The sequence below is a fragment of the Mustela erminea genome, chromosome 8 (assembly GCF_009829155.1).
Source record: "Mustela erminea isolate mMusErm1 chromosome 8, mMusErm1.Pri, whole genome shotgun sequence".
NCBI lineage: Eukaryota > Metazoa > Chordata > Mammalia > Carnivora > Mustelidae > Mustela > Mustela erminea.
This window is the reverse complement of record NC_045621.1, coordinates 16,425,281-16,441,751: the sequence shown is the minus strand read 5'-3', so window position 1 is coordinate 16,441,751 and position 16,471 is coordinate 16,425,281. Positions and strand designations below refer to the sequence as shown.

At 37.8% G+C, this 16,471-nt stretch overlaps 1 protein-coding gene across 4 annotated transcripts in view; it reads right to left on the bottom strand.

The window, feature by feature from the left end:
• PARD3B (par-3 family cell polarity regulator beta) overlaps positions 1-16,471 on the bottom strand; it is a 1,046,926-nt gene that overhangs the window by 398,021 nt on the left and 632,434 nt on the right. For all 4 annotated transcript variants that reach the window (XM_032354007.1, XM_032354008.1, XM_032354009.1 and 1 more), the window contains exon 15: positions 15,318-15,433. In XM_032354007.1, coding sequence (XP_032209898.1) covers positions 15,318-15,433 — 116 coding nt within the window. The remainder of the gene's footprint in view (positions 1-15,317; positions 15,434-16,471) is intronic.

Below are 16,471 nucleotides of genomic sequence, written 5' to 3'. Positions count from 1 at the left end.
GTCTTTTTATTTTTTTTTAAATATCTCATATTTGTACCTCTTAATCCCCTTCACCTATTTCACAAATATTTCCATCCTTCTTCCCTCTGGCAACTGCAAGTTCATTTTCTATATTTATGAGTTTGGTTGTTTTGTTCGTTTTTTTACATTCTACATATAAGTAAAATCATGGCATTTGTCTTTCTTTGTCTGATTTATTTCGCTTAGCATAATATCCTCTAGGTCCATCCATGTTGTTGCAAATGGCAATGTCTCTCTTTTTTTTTTTTTTAAGATTTTATTTATTTATTTGGCAGAGAGAGATCATAAGTAGGCAGAAAGACAGGCAGAGAGAGAGGGGGAAGCAGGCTCCCAGGACCCTGAGATCATGACCTGAGCCAAAGGCAGAGGCTTAACCCTCTGAGCCACCCAGGCACCGCTCATTTTTTTTTTTTGTGGCTGAGTAATATTCCATCTATATCTATATATATATCACATCTTTATTCATCTATTAGTAGGCACTGAGAGTGCTTCTATATCTTGGCTATTATAAATAATGTTGCAATAAACATAAAGATACTTATATATGTTTTAAATTTGTATTTCCTTTTTCTTCCAGCAAATATCCAGTAGTGAAGTTACCAGATCATACTGTAGCTCTCTTTTTAATTTTGTTGGATTTCCATACTCTTTCCCACAGTGGTAGCACCGATTTATAATCTGCTAACACAGGATGAGGGGTCCTTTTTCTCTACACCCTTGCCAACACTTGTTATTTCTTGTCTTTTTGACAGTGGCCATTCTGACAGGTATGAGGTGATATCTCATTGTGATTTTGATTTGCATTTCCCTGATGATGAGTGACGCTGAGCATCCTTTCATGTATCTGTTGGCCACCTTTGAGTCGTCTTTGGGAAAATGACTATTCAGTTCCTCTGTCCATTCTTTAATTGTTTTTTTTTGTTTGTTTGTTTTTTTGAGGGGGGGATATTGAGTTGTATAAATTCTTTATGCATTTTAGAGATTAGCCTCTTATCAGCTATGCCATTTACAAATATCTTCTCCTTTCAGGAGTTTGCCTTTCTGTTTTATTGATGATTTACTTTGCTGTGCAAAACTTTTTTACTTTGGTGCACTCCCAATAGTTTATTTAGTTTATTTTTTCTTTTGTTTTCCTTGCCTGAGGAGAAACAACCATAAATATGTCGCTAAGGCTGATGCCCAAGAGATCAGTGTCTATGTTTTCACTTCGGAGTTTTATAGTTTCAGGTCTCACATTTAGGTCATTGATCAATTTTGAGTTTATTTTTGTATATGGTGTAAGTGGTCCAGTTTTCCCAGCACCATTTATTGAAGAGACTATCGTTTCCCGTTGTGTGTTCTCTCCTCCTTTGTCTTAAATTAATTGTCTATGGAAGCTCACGCTTATTTCTGGGATCTCCATCCTATTTCATTGATCTATGTGTCTTTTTGTGCCAGAGCCATACTGTTTTGATAACTACAGCTTTGTAGTATCATTTTGAAACCTGGGATTGTGATATTGCCAGTTTTGTTCTTTTTTCCTCAAGACTGCTTGGGCTCCTTGGGAACTTCCATACAAACTTAAGGATTATTTGCTCTAGTTCTGTGAAAAATGCAGTTGGAATTTTGATAAGGATTACACTGAATACACTGAATCTGTGGATTGCTTTGGGTAGTGTAGGCATTTTAACAATACTAATTTTTCTAATCCATGAGCATGGTATATCTTTCCATTTGTGTCATCTTTCTTTCATCCATGTCTTACAGATTTCACAGTATAGGTCTTTCATGTCTTAGTGAAGTTTATTTCTAGGTATTTTATTTCCTTTCCTGTATCTTTATTCACTTGTTTTATTATTACCATATACATTCCCGATCTTTCAAACCTTGTTTGTAAGACTATTTCCACTAGACATAACCTATAGAAATAACATATTACTGTCATCTCTGATATGTTTCCATTATTTAGAACATTACCTGGCACAAAGAAAGCACTTATTAAATATTTAATGAAGGAAGGAAGGAAGGAAAAGATTGATGGATGAATTTCACGAGACTGAATTTATTTTTCCAAGTGTTTAACAACTTTTTAGTCTTACAAAAAATAGAGTAGATTTTTCTGGTGATGCTAGGCTTTATACTATTAAATTCTAAATCAGCCAGAACTACTGTATATAAGTATAATAGCTTTAGTGTTCCAATGAAGAGGTAAAAAATATGTCTAAAATATTTACACTTATATGCATAAATAAGTAATAACATATAAATATAAACATATATAAAAATATATATAATATCTGTATATTATATATTTATATTAAAAGATTGACTTATCCTGGATTAAGCAGTTTTTATAAGTAAGTCTGAGCTCTGGCTTTGCCTCTGATTCATGTTTAGCTAGACATTTTTCTAACCATTTAATGAAATTCACAGATGTATTAATTAATATGTACTTTGGAGTGGGTAACATATTTAGCTTTAGGAAATTAAAAGCAAAATATCTATTTTCCCCTATGAGCAAGAGCTGAGATTTGACCTTTAATGTAGAATAACATTTTACTTTCAAAAAGTGATATTTAATTTAGAAATTTTGGCCTCACAGAGGAAATGCTCAGATGGTTCACAATAGAAAATACACAGTCAAAAAATATGTGAAAAATGTTTAGCCACAGAAGTAATTTCAAATGTAAAATTAAAATGCCCCTTTTAAGCCTATAAAATTGGTGAAAGTATTTTAAAAAATGGCTCCCAGATTCTTTCATATGCTGCTGATAAGAACAAAATTGTTTTTCTGGAGGGCAAGTGGTCATAGACATCAAAAGTCTCAAATCTTTATATAATATTTGGGCAAGAAATTATACTTATAGAAATTTATAATGAGAAAATAATCATGATTGTTTACAAAAGTTTATGTACTTTCAGGCTCAATTCATTGCTATTTCTAAGAGCAAAGAATTAGAAATGGTGTTTATGGCCAAATAATATATTAGGAAGATGTATCAACTGCATTTATTGAAAAAAAATTTACAATTAAAAACTATTGTAGAAGCAAAGACATAGAGAATAATATTCAAGCGAGGGACACCTGGGTTGCTCAGTCAGTTAAGATTCTGCCTTCAGCTCAGTCTTGATCCCAGGATCCTGGGATCAGCCCTGCATCCGACTCCTCGCTCAGCAAGAAGCCTGCTTCTCTCTCTCTCCACTGCTCATGCACTCTCTCTCTCTCAGATAAATAAATAAATAAAATATTTAAAAGGAAAAGATTATTCAAACTAGACTGTTCTAAAAATCCATAAATTTAAAAGCACATGTTCAGTACCATGACTTTTGGGAAAACTTGGAATATAAAAATATGAATATGTATATATGAGAATAAAAATACACAAGAGTCAAAATGTTTTGCTTTTTAAGAACTGCAACTGTACCTAAAAATGAGATATTATACCTGCCTACTGTAATTTTAATCTCTACAGAAAGTGTTGCCAATAACACATATTTATCATTTTGAATACCATTCACAAGAGATAATTAAGAAACTGCCAAATCTCATCTAACATATAGTTATATATTTCATGTAATATGTTGTTACATTATATTTAATTGTATATTTTATACAGTATTTTCAACTAATGAAACTCTCACTTTAAAACAACTAAAATGGAAAAAAAAAAAAAAAAAAAAACAACTAAAATGGATTTGGTTCATATTTGTAAGGAAAATTTAAGTGTTTTGTTCCATTCCATGAATAGTATTGTTCACTTCATATTTTTATGAAGATGTTCTTATATTAGTACAAAAGTTTTTAAAAAGGAATGCAGAATTTCATTTAAATATGAACAATGGTTTAGAAAACAAAGGCAAGTGAGAAAAAAGTTCATATTTGGCTTTGTTCAAAATGCTTGCACGTGTCTGAGATGCGGAGGCTCACCTGAGGTGTAAAATATAAAGAAGAAAGCACTTTATGGAATAATGTGAGTTTAAAGAGGGGCCTGGAAAATTTCACTTCTCAAGGACAAGACAGTTTCTCCATTGATCAAGATTTCTCATCAAAGCACAACTAATGCTCTAAATAGGACAGAGGCTAATTTAATAAAGATCTGCATGGATTATTTTAAATTTTTTTTTTAAGATCTGCATGGGTTATTGGTGTAATATCATTAGTTAAGTTTCAATTACAAGCATGTCTAAACTTTGCAGTTTTCTTGATATCTCTTATGGGAAAATAGAGCTTTGGGTTCCTCTTCCAGACACTGAGTTTTTTTCAATTATCTTCTTATTCCACCAAGCAATGCCCCTGTTTAAGATGAGAGTGGGTGTAAAGCCACACTGCAACAGTTGAGACCATTTGTGACCCAGTGAGTGAATTAGGGTCTACACACGAAATCCATAGTCCGGCCACCTTTCCCCCAGATTTTCACAATGGTTACCTGAGGAGAATTTACCTACATCAACAGGTCAAGTCAATCACTAACGACAAGAAAAGCCCGTTAGGAGATGTATAGTCTCACTTGTAAAGCTACCACTAACATTACCCTCTCTGTGACTGATACCATTAGTAAGTAGCAGGTTAAGTATCTTTACATGAAGAAAGACACTCCTTGCTTTGAAAATTCTTTTTTTCTGGCTGGGGGCCTACGAGAGAGTTGGGCTCTTAGTCATTCGTTCAGCAATTTGTTCAGCACCTGTGTTCAAGGCACTGGTGAGCACTTGCTCGTTGGAGAGTGTGTGAGAGTGGGGGCCTGGAATGTGCCACACACAACTTTCAGACAAGTCTAAAACACATCAAGAACAGGCCTACCTCAGAGAGAGTGCTGCTCAGTTCCAGACCACCCTAATAAAGCGAGTATTGCGATAAAGCAAGTTAAAAGAATGTTTTTGCTTCCCAGTGCCCCAAAAGTCATATTTACAGTAGAGTCGATTAAATGTGTGATAGCATCATGTCTAAAAAAAACAACGAACATCCCTTAATTAAAAAATACTTCATTGCCATAAAATGCTACTCATCATTTGAGCTTTCAGCAAATTGTAATCACTGGTCACAGATATAACAAACATAAAAACATAAAAAAAAAACAAACAAACATTAAAAAGAAACCCAAAAAACCAAAGCTTAAAATATTGCAAGAATGACCAAAATGTGACACAGAGACATGAAGGGAGCAAATGCTGTTGGTAAAATGGTGCTGATGGACATGCTCAACTCAGGGTGGCCAAAAACCTTCAGTTTGTAATAAACGCAGTGTAGGCAAAGCGCGATAAAACAAGGTGTTCTCATAGTATACAAGAGCACCTGCTACACAAAAGGCATTGTTTTCCCATTAACCATAATAAAGAACACAAAGTCAAATGATTCTTGAGTATACTGTTTAAAAATACATTTTTGTAGGGACTATAAAGAAATAAAGCAGGAAGAAGGCACGTACACAGACTTAGAAGAAGAGAAGCATGGTTTTCACATAGAGAATTTTTATGCCTTTGCTTCCAACCCAAATGGTTATTCTAATTAATTTTACGTGGAATCTGCCTTATTCTGCTGTATCTAAGATCATGATTTAGTTATACTACAGAGAGAGAGAAGTGATCTATGTCTCTGTGATTCAGTTGATATTAATACTAGTCTTCGATACATTTTCATTCTTAAATGTGGCAATTATCTCAAATTTAATTATAGGTTAAGTTTTAGTTGGCCCAAATGTTGATTTTCTTGATGTTGTGAAAGAGGCCGGCTTTGCATGGCGGTGCTGTCAACTGTACATAAAGTCAGTTATTCGAAGGTTTCCTGATTTGTTCCTCTCTCACCAGCTACATCACTTAGAATTCAGCCTGCGTCTTGATAAATTCTGCAGATTCACTCAACTTGGGTTCATCTAGCCACCCACTTTGCTTATAAACCTGTGCAGTTAGCTACATGAGCATATTAAGATGCACTAAGGAAAAATGAAAAGAGCTTATATCCTTTATCCAGCACTGAAAAATAAACTATGGTTCTTTTCCCGAAATTCTGGTGAATTTTGAGCTTATATTTCTACTTTTTCCTTGCATACTAAACAATCCACAAACCAGGATTCGGTTTCCATCATCATCTTCATAGATTTCAAAGCTTGTAAATGTGGTGTATCTTCTGGTGTGGCTATCATCACCTGATGTACTTGGGGAGCAGATTCAATTTTAAACAGATTTGAATTTTTCTTTTCAAAAAAGATTTTACTTATTTGAGAGAGAAAAAGAGAGAGAGTGTGTGCGCAAGAGTGGGGGAAGGCACAGAGGGAGATAGACCAGCAGACTCCCTGCTAAGCAGGGAGCCTGACTTGGGGAACGATCCCAGCACCCTGAGATCATGACCTGAGCCAAAGGCAGATGCTTAACCGACTGAGACACCCACACGCCCCTGGATTTGAGTGTTTCGGTAGTCGCCATGAAAATATCTGGGGAGGGCTCTCTGAGGCTTCCCGAACTATATCTCTCTCTTCCAGGCAAAATATTTTTCTTTCAACTTTTTTTTATCAGACAGGATTTCCAGGCCTGTCATCTAGATGCATTCTACCCTGTTTTTTTGTCTCTATTAAAATATTGTACGCAGAATTAAATACAGTGCTATAGATATGTCATGATGAGCTCACAGTCCAATGAAACTCATTTTTCTTCCACGCTGACACAGAACTATCTTTGGGGTTGGCCATTTCGGGCAAGCCGCTAAAAAGCAGAGCATCCTCAGGACACCTTCAGCTCAAGTCACGATCCCAGGGTCCTGGGATCGGGGCCCGCATCAGGCTCCTTGTTCAGCAGGGAGCCTGTTTCTCCCTTGGCCTCTGCCTGCCTCTCTGCCTCTTGTGTTCTCTCTCTCTCTCTCTCTCTCTCTCTCTCTGATAAATAAATAAATATATCTTTAAATCTGAAAAAAAAAAAAAAGGCAGGGCATCCTCACTCACCATTATTATAGAAGGTCTCCTAAATCCTATACTTGGACAATTGACTTCTTTGACTCTGACTTCAGGACATCACCATTGCTTCCCACCCTGTGTAAAATAGCCTCACCTCTCCCCAGTCTTCATCTCTATCTGGATTTGACTTCAGCTCTATCTGAAAGTTTATGATTTTTGTACTTGGGTAAAACTCTATCTCTACTTACCCAATGTGAATGAAAACACTGCAGGAGAGGAACATTGGTCTTCTTTACCCAGCACATGTCCTGGGGTGACATGGCCAACAAATGTGAACGGCCAAAAAACGCCCGGTAGATGGGGGAGTCATTCTTTGTTAAATTCCATCTTTTTCAGTTCTGGAGAAATCACCTGAATGCTAATTCTGCCAGTCTAACACAGCACCCAATTCTCTGAGGTAGCAGCCACTGAAACTTTGGCAGGTATGCCTTCGGTACCTTCACCTAAGCCACACACCTCCACTCTTCATCAAATTCTGCTCAGGACGCAAGGAGAAACTCTCAGTACAAAGTCCCATATGTTATTTCACTCCTTGTAGGATGACAATGAGCCTTAATTAGTACATTTTGGGAAAGGGCATTCTAATGCTTTCCCCCACTTTCCTGTATAATTTGGCCTATAAGTTTTAATCAAAAATTGACATACTGTTGGAAAGATCAAAGTAAACTATAACATTGCCCTGAATTAAGTCTAGAAACGCAATCAAAAAGGAGACTTCAGTTGTCTCCGAGATCCCTCACGTGGAGGTTGCTTTTTTTTTTTTTTTTCTTTTTTCTTTTCATTTCACAAACATAGAAATTCTCTGTGGATGGGTGTTGAGATCCGTAATTTCACCAGTTGTTTCTGGAATTCATCATCTTGGGGAAAATTGGTAATTTGCTTCCTGTTCTCCAGTGTGAGGCCTACTCTTCCTAATTTCTCATGATCAGGGACAGTTGTTCTAGAAGCACGATCCTTTTGGGGGGCAGGAATAGAAACGGCCTCCGTCCATTCGCCAGCAGCCATGCTTTTCCCATCTGAACATCACTCTCTTGTGATAAAATTAACACGGGAACCGGGTGGCTCTGCCTTCCACCTGACAGCTGTTAGGTGCTCTAAACAATGGGCCCCTCGCACACTTTCTTTTACGTGCTCTAAAAATAGCCTGGCTGCCTAACTCTTACAGGTTTTCGAGCCTCAAGCAGCTGTTCAGCTCTTCCTGCATTTATCCTTGTAGATGACTGCTCCTCTCTCTCGTTTTCTTTTTTCTTTTTAACCATTTGCTTTTCTCTTCCTCTCGTCTCCAGAGCGAAGGTTATCCGTAAGATCTTGAAGCAGCCGCACTGGTCTCTTCAGAGGCCCCTCTCTTTGTTCCTCTTGGAGATAAGTTATCCTCATGATGTCAGAGTTTCCTTTTGGGAATCTTTCCTGAACTCCTGGGTTTTCTTTTCCTGTTAGACTTTCAATCTAGGTACATTTAGCAAACACCATTTTCCCTCATTTTCTGCTGAAGCCTCAATGGTGTGTGTTGGTTTTATTTTTATTTTTTTAATTTTTAATTCAAATTCTATTTAACATATAATGTATTATTAGTTTCAGAGGTATAGTGATTCATCAGTTGCATGTCATTTCCCGTGCTCATCACCTCATGTACCCTCCCTGATGTCCATCACCCAGTTACCCCATCCCCCAACCCAGCTCTCCCCCAGCAACCTCCAATTTGTTTCCTCTGATTAACAGTCTCTTATAATTTGTCTCCTTCTCCGTTTTTTGGCTTATTTTATTTTTCCTTCCCTTCTGCTATGTTCATCTGTTTTGTTTCTTAAATTCCACATGAGTGAAATCATATGGTATTTGTCTTTCTCTGATTGACTTATTTCGCTCAGCATAATACCCTCTAGTTCCATCCACTTCATTGCAAGCGTCAAGATTTCATCCTTATTGTGTATGTCCAACATACACAATACTCCAAAAACATTTGTTTAATGGATGAGAAACATTATCTGCGATTCCTTAATTTTGACTTCCTAAAGCATAGGGCATACACCTATGTCCTTGTACTCTTCCTTGTCTTCTAGAGATAGTTAATAAACACTTTCTGTTAGTGTTACCATTAATTCTTCTTTCCCAACCAGTTTTTTTCCCCCCCTAAGGAGTAAGTTATATCTTACACAACAGGACTTCATTCAGCTCTCACGTCAGAGGTGTGACTTATCGATGGACAAGGAAGATGATCCATGGATAGACATACAGATTTATATTAAGATATATATTAACATATTATGTGGCACATGTAATAAATATTAACTGATAAACTAGCATCAAAATTATCTAGACAGTTTTATAGACATTCTATGTATTTAGTGTTCAGGATTTTTATCCTATTGCAAAGAATGCATAAGAAGTACCCCACAAAAATTGTTTTTGTGTGGGAGTGGGTATCACATCATAAAGGCCCAAGGATTTGGGGTGATGAGGCTTTGGGGAGTCTTGACGCACCACCCCACCTCTGGGCACCTACGGATGCAGGCCAGGCAGCTAGCCTTGCGAGGGAGGGGGGAACAGAGACTGTTCTAAATCCCCGTGGACACTTGCAGATGCATGCCCACAAAATAATTTTAAGAAAAATGTATTAGAATAGTGGAGCAGTTAGTTAACTTTTTGCAGGTCCATTTTTGATCTAATACTAGAGATACCTAACTTCTCTGAGAGGAATGTCTGACATGTATGAAAGGGTTATATTCAAAACATGACCCAAATATTTATTTATCTCTGTTGATGTAAGAAATCAGTTTATTTATAATTTCCTTCAACTGCAGGCATCTACAAACATGTTCTATCTTAAAAAAAAAAAATTAGAACAAGCAACTAACAGAAAAAACACAATTATAGAATTAGAGATTTTAGAGTCATCCAAGACACATGTACTGTTTTAAGAGACTACGGGACATGGAATGTTAACAATCTTCATTGTCAGAGAACTTCCTAAACTTTGTCTGAATGTCTCATGCATCACTTGAAGCTCATTTCCTCTCATTGAACAGAGGCAGGACAGCTGGCCAGCAGCTTCCATCTGCCCCGACCTCAGTCCTCTCTGCGTTACAGAACACCCTTATGAAATGGGAGAAGGCCAATCTGGAACAACAGTAAAAACTCAAAAAACAAAAAACAAAAAAACTGTGTGGGAAACAGTATTTTAAGCTGAACTTTCAATGGGCCTATAGATCCGGTCAGGGGATGGGCCAAAATACTGAAGCACTGTCCCTTGAATAATTCAGATTAATTCTTAAGTAGTATTAATGAGGTCATAAAACACCAGGCTTGGAAATTAAAGATGTTTATGTCTCATCAAAAAGTCTTTGAATGTAACTCTCTGGCATACTGCCAAAAGGGCAGCTCTTTGGGGGAAAACCCTATGCCAAAGGCCAAAGAGGCAGCTGTGTTATTCAGCTCCTGAGAGCTTCCAACTCAACACCCACACAAGCTCAATTATGAGCAAATTAAAGGGATCCAGACTGAACATAGTAATTCTGGTAATTTAAATAAATAGAGGAAAGTCTACAATTAGTAGGAAAAGATTGATTTTCTGGAAAACCCAGAAAATGACACCCTAACCCCTTTGAATAAGCATAGTTACATCCAATTATTTAAAAATAAATTTCCTTTTATTCATCATTTTAATCATTTCTGATCTGTCTTAAAGGTGGCCACATGCATTCCAGCAAAAGTATTCACAAAATATTGAGGCAGAACAGCCTCAAAAAAAAGAAAAGAAAAGAAAATCTATAATGGATACATAGGAATTAATGAGATTGAGTAAAATTGTAATCAGAGTTTTATACCTACTTTTAGAGCACACAGATAATGCACTGTACATTTCTAACTTTTCTGAGTCGGAGAAAAATTTATAGTCATCCAGGAAGAACAAAGATTAACTGTTGTGGAAATCTATTACCATAACTCATTATATTAATAACAAACAAAGTACACATGGTCATTCTGTATAGATCCTTAAAACTCACTTGATAAAATTCAACATCTGATTAAACTGAGTAAATAAACTCTTTTAAGAAGCCAGGAATATGGGGCGCCTGGGTGGCTCAGTAGGTTAAGCTTCTGCCTTCAGCTCAGGTTATGATCCCAGGGTCCTGGGATCGAGCCCTGCACAGGGCTCTCTGCTCAGCGGGGAGCCTGCTTCTCTTCCTCTCTCACTGCCTGCCTCTCTGCCTACTTGCGATTTCTGGGGGTCAAATAAATAAATAAAATCTTTATTTAAAAAAAAAAGAAAGAAAGACAGGAGTCGGGGATGACTCTAAGCTTTAAAAAAAAAAAAGAAGCTAGGAATACAAGGACATTTATGTAGCTTAAAAAAAAATTTCTTCTATCAAGAACCATCAGTGAAGTTATAGTTAATGCATACACCCCATGGAAACATTCTTGTTTAATCTTTAAATTCATTCTGATGAGCTGATCTGAAGTGCATGTGAAAGAGTAAATGTATGTAAGACCCAAAGTGATTTTACAAAAGAAGAAAAATCAGACAAAATTGTTCCTGTAAGTTATCAAAATATAGTGTAATAGCACATTAATATAAACAAGGTGACACTGGCATGGAAGAGACAAATGTGTCAATAGACTATGTCTAGAAAGTGACCCCTGTATGTAAGGAAACTTAATATTCAATGTTAATGCATTCTGCTTTAATGGGGAAAAAATGTAAATGTCAATAAATGTAAAAGTCGTGACATTTATTGTCATGCATAAACATTTTTCCACCTCACACACCATGGATAAATATATTACAGATTGGTAAATATTAGAAGAAAAAAAGCCTTCAAAGGTACTAGAAGAAAATGTGATAAGTATAGAACCCAGAAGTCATGAAGGAAAAGATAAAAATCTTTTTACTATGAGACTAAAATCTTCTTCATAGTAAAGGATATCATAATCAAACTAAGACGACAAATAATGGATTGCAAGAAATTTGCAATGTACATAAATTTGCAGTGTACATAACATTTTTTTTAAAGATTTTATTTATTTGACAGACAAAGATCACAAGTAGGCAGAGAGGCAGGCAGAGAGAGAGGAGGAAGCAGGCTCCCTGCTGAGCAGAGAGCCCGATGTGGGGCTTGATCCCAGGAACCCTGGGATCATGACCTGAGCTGAAGGCAGAGGCTTTAACCCACTGAGCCATCCAGGCGCCCCACATAACATTCTTTTTAAAAAAAGATTATTTGAGCGAGAGGGTGCACACGATGTGCGCACGCGTGCCTGCACTCAGTTTTCCGGGGAGGGGCAGAGGAAGAGAATCTTCAAGCAGACTCCCTAGTGGGGAGCCTGACCTAGGCCGCCTAGATCTCACAATCCATGAGATCATGACCTAGCCAAAACCAAAAGGTGGATGCTTAACTGACTGAGCTACCCAGGTGACCCCATGACAACATTTAGAATTAAGAAGTGGAAACATTTTTGGGAAAGGATATACATTAGCCAATCATAAGATGTTAGATACAAATGGATCCCTTGGGGGAAAAACACAAAGCAAAACAAAGCCCAAACCAAAGAATACCCTAAACTCTCAGTCCCAAATTCAGTCAAAAGGGGAAAAGTAAATTGTAAATCCAGATTTATTCACATAAAACTGTACCACTGTTATAAAACACAACATACGATAGAGATACGTGTACACAGAGGGTGCAGCAAATAGACCACTACACTTACACGGCAAACGATTTTTAAATGTTTGTAATGTTTTCATTCTTTTCCTTTCTTTCTTTCTTTTTAATATTTTATGCATTAATTTGAGAGAGATGGAGAAAGAGCATGAGCAGCGGGGAAGGGCAGAAAGAGAGGGAGAAGCAGACTCCCTGTGGAACAGGGAGCCCCATGTGGGACTTGATCCAGGACGCAGGCACTTAACCGACTGAGCCACCCGGGCATCCCTTTTAAATCATGTTTGTATCTGGGGATGAGAACACTTTTTTTTCTCACAAGAGCTGTCTATCCTCTGAAACTTAAGTGCAATCAAGCAAGTGGAACTCACTCACCTATAAAATAATTTGAACATAATATGCAAGTGAAAATGCTAGCCTAGACTCGCAACAAAATTGAAACAAAAACAAAGGTACTAATGGGGGCACTTAGCCTTCGAAGACTCCTTGCAGACTTTGGAAAGGAGAACTATCCAACATAAAGGGCTAGATAAACAAAATATTTTACCTTTTTAAATTTTGAACCATAGGAAACTGCTATTTATCCAGGCCCCCAAGTAGTCAAAAACATTACTTTGATATTCGGCCGAAATACCTATCAATGGATGGATGGATGGATGGATGATTGATTTTTTTTACTTTTTGAAGATTGGATCCTGACCTTGCTATCCTTATAAGCCTAGTCACTACCCTTTTTAGTAAATATAATAATTCCTTAGGTTGGCCCACCACTATTTATAGAAAATAAAACAACTTAGCAATAATTGTTTCACCTAACCAAACAGGAAAGACACTTCCAAATGTTTACCATCTGGTATCATCTGAGCTTCTGCACAAAGAAAATCAACATGTTTATTGAGCCCCCTCAATTGTTTTGGGGACAGGGTTCTGAACGGCTCTAGAATGTTGTCCTCTGCCAGCCTGTTAGCTTTATGTTGGCATTTCCTGGAAGAGACTGAAATTTGGTGGTGTATAAAATGTGTATTGTATTTTACCACTTCTGCTATCTGGTACATTTAAGCCACAGCTCTGGCACCTGTGTCCTAAAGAAAACAGCTTGCGACATCTACCCAGTGAGGTAAACTGAGGTAAACTGAACAAACGTTACTATTGTTGTTTATGGTAGAAGTCCAATAGAACGCAATAAGTGACTGCCAGCTACACATATTTTGGAAGGGGTATTTCAATATAAAAAAATGAAAACTTCTTAAAAACAAAGTTTTCAGTAACAAAAAATATAAATGGAAATACTGTTTCTGGATACAGCTTAGGTTTTATTTTTACAGATTTGATAATAGTTTTTCTTTCTTAAAATGGGTGCCTTCCCCCCTCCCCAGCCCTTTGGGAGATTTTTTTGGAATCGTACTGCTGGTCACTTTTTTGTTTTAATTAAACTAGGAAAATAGTAATATAAATTTTCCCCAAATTAAAGGAGATTTTTATGTATTCATTTTCTTTGTAGAGTAATTGGGAAGATGGAACAAAAGACGTTTATCAAGTACTTTATTAATCAGTTTCTCCTCAAATTATTAGTAATAACCTAGGTCAACATCCACATGATTCCTTTGGTTTGTAAAGGTTCACGCTGGAGAAAAATCCCCTTTTCTGACCTGTGTTCAGGCTTTCCATCCCCCTCTAGCTATAGGTGAGTGGAGCAAATGTATCCTAGTGCTCTAGTTCATTTATAGAAAGCAGAATCAATTTCTCTTGTTTCATCATGATTGAACATTTTTCTGAACTCCCGTAAATGAGTAAGAGATAAGTACTACTTATCAGATTGTTTCGTGGAGCACGTGGTTTTGATTATTCTATATTCTTGTTGCTAACTAATGAAATATGCAACACGTCTCAAGAGAAAACGTTTGCAAAGCACGGCCTGTGAGCACCCAGCAGCAATGGATAGTTGCTGAGGTTTTATTTTGCACTGGCAGCCCTCTCATAGTCCTCTTTCTCCAACAGCCCCTGAGAACACAGAGATGTGCTTGGGCGTCTGAGATGTCTTCTGGAGTCCCACATCCTAGGACCTGGAGGACACCGTTTCCAGGAACACTCACTCTGCTCTAGCAGCCAACAGTCACCCAGAAATTCCCCACAGAGCTCAGGACCTCAATGAGGTCGTTCAGGCATGGACCCAGGGTACCTCGACACCCTCCATCTGGCAACGTCCAGGACCCCTCTCCCCTCCAGTGTTAACAGGATCTGGAGATGGGCATTTAAAGAGAGAGGTCTTCCCCACTGCTGCCATCTCCATCCACTGAACATAGAGATGGGAAACCCCGTGGAAGAGGACTCATTTAACCATGTTATCTTCCCAGGTCCCGCAGCAGGGATGTACACGAGAACCGCAAAGTCACGGGCAGAAGTGAGCGTGCAAACCCGAAGGCCCGTGAGTTACCGATGCTGATGGCATCCCAATCACCCCGAAGGAATGACCCTATTTTTCTGACTTAGATGGACCACTTTATAAAAATGTCATTGACCTCTCTTTTAAAAAGGGGTAATTACAGTTAAATGTGTGAATGGAGACTGGAAGATGGGATGACCAATGTCCCCTCCTCCAGGCTCCGGCAGACGCCCCCTCCCCCCCAAGGTTGGAGCTGAGGAAACAAAGGGAGGAAATTCAGGAAGACTGACGGTGGAGGCTGGAGCTCCCCCGACCTGGGCGTCCCTCGCCCTCACTTACCAAGGTCCATGCTCTTTGAGGCTTTCAGACTCATTGACTCGGGCTGCCTGGCCGGTGTCACAGATCTGAAATGGATGTGCTGATCTGGAAAATACGCCACCGAATCTACCCCAGAGCTGTGGAAAGAAGCCATATGCTGTACTTCGATTAAGAATTAAAAAAAAAAAAAGAAAATATCTTTTTTTTCTTTTGGTCAAGGAAGCCATTCCCATTTTGAACCCAGCCCCTCCTCCTCCCGTCTCCAGCTCCCAACCATGTCTTTTCAACCAATTCTGGAATCTTGGGTGGCTTTTATGAGATGGAGCAACTCTATTTTTCTGTATTTTATCACACTCTACAATTTAAATAAAATATTCTCTGGCTAATATCATGTTTTCCTCTTCACTGGTTTCTGCTAATTGGGATCCTGCTGTAACCATATATAACTTCAAATGGGAAAGCCAGGTCTGGAAGGAACTGGCATTTCAAAGGAGGTCAGCAGATTCGCAGAGCCTGAAAGCAGGGTTAAGAGATCTCTGAGGGCTAAGCATGTCCTTCCTTTAAGAACAAGTGAAAGCTTGGGTCCTTTAGAGAAGACCATCTTGCAGAAAGACTGCTGGCTGTGGTGGCTTGTCTCCGACTTTATTTAGGCCCATTTCCTAAAACTAATGTCCATACCGAGCAAACAGTCCACTCGTTCATAGCACAAAAAGGAAAGAACAAGAAAAGCACCGGATATTTTATTTATTTGACTTGAGGATGGAGGGTATTATACAAGGGAATTGCAGACAATGCCTGATTTCTTGGTCTAGAAATAAATCATATTTTTAAATTTCGTAAGTCAAATTACGGCTGCTTTCTCCCCTCGTATACTCATATATTGAGAAAGTTAATATGGGGGCTCATTTCAGCATAACTTTATTCTAGTTTGTAAATACAGGAATTTCTGGTAAATCTGAAAGGACTCAGGTTGAGGTTTTCAAACAGTTGGGATTTCACACAGTCAACACTAAAACAATCATAAAAAAAAATGAACTACAATGAATGAGAACCCTTTGAAAATGTACAGGGGATCTCCAATTCTTAACCAAATATGCCAAAATAAGTTTCATCTTTTCTTAAAACTCATTAATTCCGCTCATTCAATATTGCCTTGCGGTGATATTAAAATTAAA